Source organism: Nicotiana tomentosiformis, chromosome 7 (assembly GCF_000390325.3).
Source record: "Nicotiana tomentosiformis chromosome 7, ASM39032v3, whole genome shotgun sequence".
NCBI lineage: Eukaryota > Viridiplantae > Streptophyta > Magnoliopsida > Solanales > Solanaceae > Nicotiana > Nicotiana tomentosiformis.
In genome coordinates this window covers 70,999,081-71,005,536 of record NC_090818.1, presented here as the reverse complement: position 1 = coordinate 71,005,536, position 6,456 = coordinate 70,999,081, and the positions used below count along the sequence as shown (strand labels likewise).

The 6,456-nt window shown below is 31.8% G+C and overlaps 1 protein-coding gene across 1 annotated transcript; it reads left to right on the top strand.

Moving 5' to 3' along the window:
- The first annotated feature begins 2,688 nt into the window (after positions 1 to 2,688).
- LOC104094874 (uncharacterized) lies at positions 2,689 to 4,894 on the top strand. Its single transcript, XM_070181662.1, has 2 exons — positions 2,689 to 2,899; positions 3,323 to 4,894. Exons 1-2 carry the CDS (start codon positions 2,877 to 2,879, stop codon positions 4,647 to 4,649), a joined length of 1,350 nt encoding a protein of 449 aa, XP_070037763.1. The 5' UTR covers positions 2,689 to 2,876; the 3' UTR covers positions 4,650 to 4,894.
- Positions 4,895 to 6,456: the final 1,562 nt, after the last annotated feature.

The window sequence follows — 6,456 nt, the reverse complement described above, 5'->3', positions numbered from 1 at the left end:
CTGCTAAACCAACTTGGATTTAAACCAGTATTATCAAGATAAATCATCATAATTTATATTCTAGAACTGTGCTCTAGTAATTTGAGCAATCAATATTGCAAAAACCAAACTACAAGTTGATAACAAATACACATGTGACCATAGAATAGATGCTTCTATTAAAATTATATAATAGTAAACGGTCCACATGGAAGGTGACTAAGCCCATATATTTATCACCTTTTATTCGTTCCAGAAATCAAGGGATTCAATCTCAACCTTAACTGGTATATCATGAGAATAAGCAGCACAAGATAATTCTTGAAGAATCTTATATTTCTTCAATATATGCCAATATAATTCTCAATTAATTTTTTCGTATCATAATTGAACCGAGATGGTCAACCGGTCATGTCAACTAATATTTATTTCAGTAAACCTCTAGTTTACTTGTGGCTTATGATTGCATCATAATGCTTATACTTGTGTAGTACAAATAGAAGAAAAGTCAGGTAACCTTTTATATTTACCCGGTATGATTATAGTAATATAAAGATATTCAATATTCTTTTCATTTATAGTCTCAATATGCCAACCACTTTGGCTAATATATTTGTAAATCAAAATATTTCTTTTGAGATTTACTACAATATTAATGTCATGAACAATTTCATTTATCCGGGTAGTAACAAATTAGTTCTTTCAGAGCTCTTAACTGCTTTTGTACTACAAGATCTTTTGTCACACCATCCATATAATGAATGTCTCCTTCACAAAGAGAATCATATCATAATAATTGTCATGTTCAAAATCATCACAAGTAAAATAATTTCTTGCTTTAATTTTGCTTTTAATAACTTTCATAAGGCATGACAAAATATTTTTGGTGTATCATATGCATGCGACCAATGATATATTCATGTAACTACACAATAATATTCATTATCTTTCTTTGTCTCAAACCTCCCTTAGAGGTGAGTTGTAGTATTTATCCAACTATGCACAAGTACATTATTATGCATAATCTATATTTTTATATTCACTTTCAGGAATGAGTATGCAATCTCAATGTTTATCACAAGTCACATTCTCTTCAAAGAATTTCTCCTTTTTTATAATTACTATAGTGATAACTATTATTATTTTGGCCTTTCGCACGCCCACATTCATTGGTCAACCACTTGTCTTTATTTAGACTTATCATGCACTGCTATCACATTCACTTCAAGAATGGAGCAAATCAAGTGGGACAAGCTTCATACTTTTTCATGAAAATTACATTATTTTTTCTTTAGTTATTATTATTATTATTATTATTATTATTATTATTATTATTATTATTATTATTATTATTATTATTATTATTATTATTATTATTATTATTATTATTATTATCATTATCAATACGGTGCATTAGGACTCAAACCCAATGCCTTACCCATATAAAGGCATGCTAGGCCATAATGCGTTGGAACATGAATCCAACGTCTTTTCATCAACATAGTGCGTTAGGACTTGAACCCATCGTTTTACCCTCAATCTTTGGCATAATAGGCCAAAATTCACTAGGACTCGCACTCGAACCTTTAAAATATTATTACTTCATAATTATATGTATAAGTAAATTAACTTTCAAGAAGACATATATAACTATTTCAATCTTGAAACAGTTCCTCTGCAACAAAAATGCTAGTTAGGATATATGCCAATTTTGCTTTCAATGAAATACATCATGTTATGATAAAAATATTATTACTAAATTACCTTAATAATATTTTATCATAGTATGTAAAAGGTCAGAACATATATATACGTTGGAATATTATCTTTGTCCTATAAGAGATGTAGCAAATAAAGACATACCTTTCCAGTTCTTTATTTCACTGGATACAATTGAAAAATATATTTTTACTAAACACTGCATATAAAGTTAATGCAAAGATATGAAAGTATGAATGGGTTTAGATGGATGTAAAACTTATCTCTGTATTATCATCCAAGATATTTTTCATTGTACTTGATCTCATTATTTGCTTATAATTTACATAGTCTTGACTTAGAAGATCATGAAATGAGCAATTCGTGTTGATAACGTGTTATAAAATAAAAGCAACTTAGTAAAACATGAACAAGACATGTTGTTATGAAATAAAAGCAATTTAGTAAAACATGAACCAGAAATGGAGATAGAGAGAAGGAAGAGATTTTCTTCTTCAATTGTGTGTATTTTTCTACTTATTACAAGGCCTTTATATATGTATGAAAAATAAAAAAAATATGTCATTAAATATATCATTAAGCATAGAAATATGTCATTGAATATGTCATTAAGCATTTGAGAAGATCATGAAAAAAGAGTAGACATCCACCATAATTTAATTTTTCTTATAACAGTCATAGGGATATTTTTGCTAATTTCTTTGCCCGCAAGAAACAAAGCCGCAACTTCTTTTGCAAAGAACACGAAGAAGACAAATGCTTGGGTCCCAAGAAAATGACACTTAAGGTAAATTAAAAACGTACCTAATCAGATAGCTAGTGTGTTAAGTTTCAACATCAACCTACATAGTCGTAAACGCGCCACGTAATTATCTGTTTCCTCAACCATAGGGTATTAACAGACTTACTTAATCCCCAAGAAAAAAAGAAAAACCAAACGCACGCCTGACGCCTTTATTTATATTTGTCTTTTTCTCAAATTCTTAAAGAAAGAGTTGTAATCCTAGTTTGATAAGGAAAAGGATTTGGGCTACGAGAGAAAAAATAACTGAAATATTTATTTTATTTAGTATATATAATAATAACTAAAAGATAAAATAATCAGAGAGCAGAGACTGCGAAAACGACAATCTCCCATAGCAAAACCAAGACTTTTATCAATTTGCTTTTGACACTGAATGTCTTCTCACAATTTCCAAAGGTGATTTTCTTCTCCTTTATCCTTTTCCTATGTACTAATGGAAACTTTATATGAATTCTAATTTATGTCTTTGTATTATAAATGTTGTCCAAGTCCTTAAGCTTATTGGTTTTCAATTGACAGACATATCTTGAAAGTTTAATTAGGAATTGGTTATTGCGTCATGATAACTTATAAATTGCCATGCAAGAAAGGCTTTTGGTAATTCTTTGCTATAGTAGGAATTGAGTTCCTTGTCCAATTTGGTCTTCAAGAAGTTCAAATCTTATAAAAGTTATATGCAATAAGGGGTTCTTGTATAGTTTTTTGCCTACTTTAACAAGAATCTTGGGTAATACTAGTGGTTTATTTTGCAAAAAGGGAAGAACCCTTTTGTAATCTTTACTTGTTTTATAAATTAATGGATTTTTGTGGAAACTGTAGAATGAGAAGAAGGCGTAACGGATCAGCTTCTATAGAGGAGACTTTGTCAATGTGGAAGAATCAAAAGCAAGAGCTTAATGCTACTTTAGATGGCGGGATAAAGAAAAAAACAAGAAAATTTCCTGCTCAAGGTTCTAAAAAAGGTTGTATGAGAGGTAAAGGTGGACCAGAGAATTTAGGGTGTAAATACAGAGGTGTTAGGCAAAGGACTTGGGGAAAGTGGGTTGCTGAAATTAGAGAACCTGTTTATAATAGCAATGACTATGAGTATCATAGTAATGGAAAGAGACTTTGGCTTGGTACTTTTTCTACAGCTATTGAAGCTGCTATTGCTTATGATGAGGCTGCTAAGGCTATGTATGGCCACAATGCTACACTTAACTTCCCTGATTACTGTGTACAGAATTCCGAATTAGCTAATTACTCCACGAGTGTTTCTATTGCGCAAACAACTTCATCAAGAATTGAACCTGACTTACAAACATCAGATGATGGTATGGTTGCAATTACAGATGAAAAAACTATTTTGGATGATCCAACGAATTTATGTTCCGATGGTAGAGCTGATGGGGCACAGCAGGATTCTTCTGTTTGTTGCTTGAATATGGAATCAGTAGTAATGGAAATGGACGATTCTTTAGACGATATAAAAGGTTTGAATTGCAGCACAGGAATTGATTCAGAGCCAATTCTCGAGCCTACAAGTTCTTGTGTTAAAGTTGAGACACCCTCGGACAATGACTTCGTGCAAGATAGACGTTTGGAATGCGTAGATGATCCTAACAAGGTGTCAAATAGTTTGCACATATTACACCAGAAAACCACTGATATGAAGCCAAATGACAGCATATTTCAACATGATGTTTTGAGACCAAATGAGAATTATGAATCTGGTGACCAAGTATTGTTTCCTTGTGATCCCATTGCTCTACCAGACTATGATTGTTCGGTGTATGCATTGCAAGAACAACCATTGGATTTCAGGTCATTCGATAATACGAGTGCAGATATTCGTAGTCATCTAGAATACGCGGAGTACTTATTAATGGAAGACAATAACACAACCGAAACAACAACTGTATCAGATATATTTTGGTTAAATGAGAATATTGGTGAAAGTTATAGCCTTCAGTCTTTCTTAGACGAATCATTCGGTGTAAGCAATTTGAATCATTCAAATGGAGTACTAAGTAAAGGAGGTGAATCCAATGAGCGGTGCATCAATATTCCTGGACTTGAGGACCATGGAACAGAGGTTAATATGGAAGATTCGTACATTCCGAATTCTGATTTTGATATCTCCAGCATTTTAGGTGATATTTTTTGACGTCGAAAAAGTTACCGATCCTTTTAGGCATTGTGAGTCTGTCCAAACTAGAGATAGGAAGTTTATAGGTTAGAGTTCATATCTCTTTGAATATGCATTTAGTCCATAGAAAGATAAATAGATATATGTTAAGCAAAGTCATGCTACAGTGTGATTTCAGCTTCCTATTACAAAAAGAAAATACATAGTTATGGTGAAAAAACAAAAGAATTTACTCTTCTTACATTTCATTTGGGTTGCACTATTGAAATATTATCTCTTTTGTATCACATTATTTCCTTGCTTTAGGATGATTAGAATTCTCTGCATCAGCTAAAAACATTAGCATAATCATGAATATTATTGGAAATACCTAAGTATATTGAGAGTGTTACATGGATAATGTCTATCAAACTTGAACACCAAGTATATCTACTAACATTGCACAATCACCTACACCAGCTTGAACAATTAATCCAGAGACGAATTCATGACTTGAACTTTATGAGTTCAGATCGAAATTTTATTATACCCGTCTTATTTAATTCAAGTAATGAATTTTTAACACATGAACAACGACTAAGTCGGCGACTCTGTCACTAGACATGCCTAAATCTGGCCTCTGGTTTAGGAGAGGGAGGAGTGGGTATAATGATTGTTCCCAGGCCAGGAATTAGTATTTAATAGAATTCACGAAAATTTAATGAAAGGAAGGAGTCAGTTATGATGAGATTTATCTTGAAACTGTACAATGTTTCGATAATGTAACAATTTTGAGTTGATACTCATAGATTTCATGCTGATTTGCATATCTAGGGAACTATTACGTCAGTATTTTACAATTAATAGTTCACGTGGAGTTTGAATTCAATGGAATACAAATTTTCAGTTTTATATTCACATCTACTTCCCAAGGAAAAGAAAATATACTTTCTTTATCCTAATATAAACAAGGAACATTCGTACGAGTTGAATAGCAAATATTTCAGGTGGCAAAAATCAACCCACTTCTCCCATAATAACCCGATCGGCCCAAATTTAAAGGAAATTTTATCTTGCCTTGTATACACCTTATTTATTGAAAGCAAAATTATTTTAAAATATTATTTTTTATAGCTATCTTTTATATTTTATACCAAAATAGATATTTATGGTATATACTACAATTGAAGCATAAAATGCGCTATTTATGATTTTTCTCTCTCTTTCTTTCAATTAACACACGATTCTCTTTCAGAATTTTTCTTCCTTCTCTCTCTTATGAGATAATATGTTGTGTTTAACTCTCTTCAAATCTCATGTTATCTAATGTGCAACTACATGAAAGACATTCTTATGGAAGTTACATATTGGAGTTTCTCCCTTTTCCTACCTTCTCTAGCTATCTTATGCCTCGAAACTTCCTTCGGATGAGATAATTTGAAACAGAGAGTTTTTTTGTTGTTTGATTATTGCAAATGGCCACTTACATATTTCTTTCTAATCAATGTGGTCTCTCTCTTCTCTCTTGTCGTTCTGAGGATAGGGCCACTCTGCGGGGAGCAAAAACGATGTCGGAATAATCCGAGTAAAGCATGGGTACGGTAACATGAATGACGGATACTGTAATATTTTCTATGCCAAAAAAGATTTGAGGCCCAGGATTTTTGTTCGTCTCCATTTTTAGTTTTAATATAATGTATACAGTATTTTGCTTGGCCGAAAAATGTCATCTCCGACGAACTTTCTTCTCTTCTTTGCGATTTAGCCACATACAATGATACAAATACATTGTATTCTTTACAAATTCACTCAAACACATTGTATTTTTATATAAATATATTTGTTT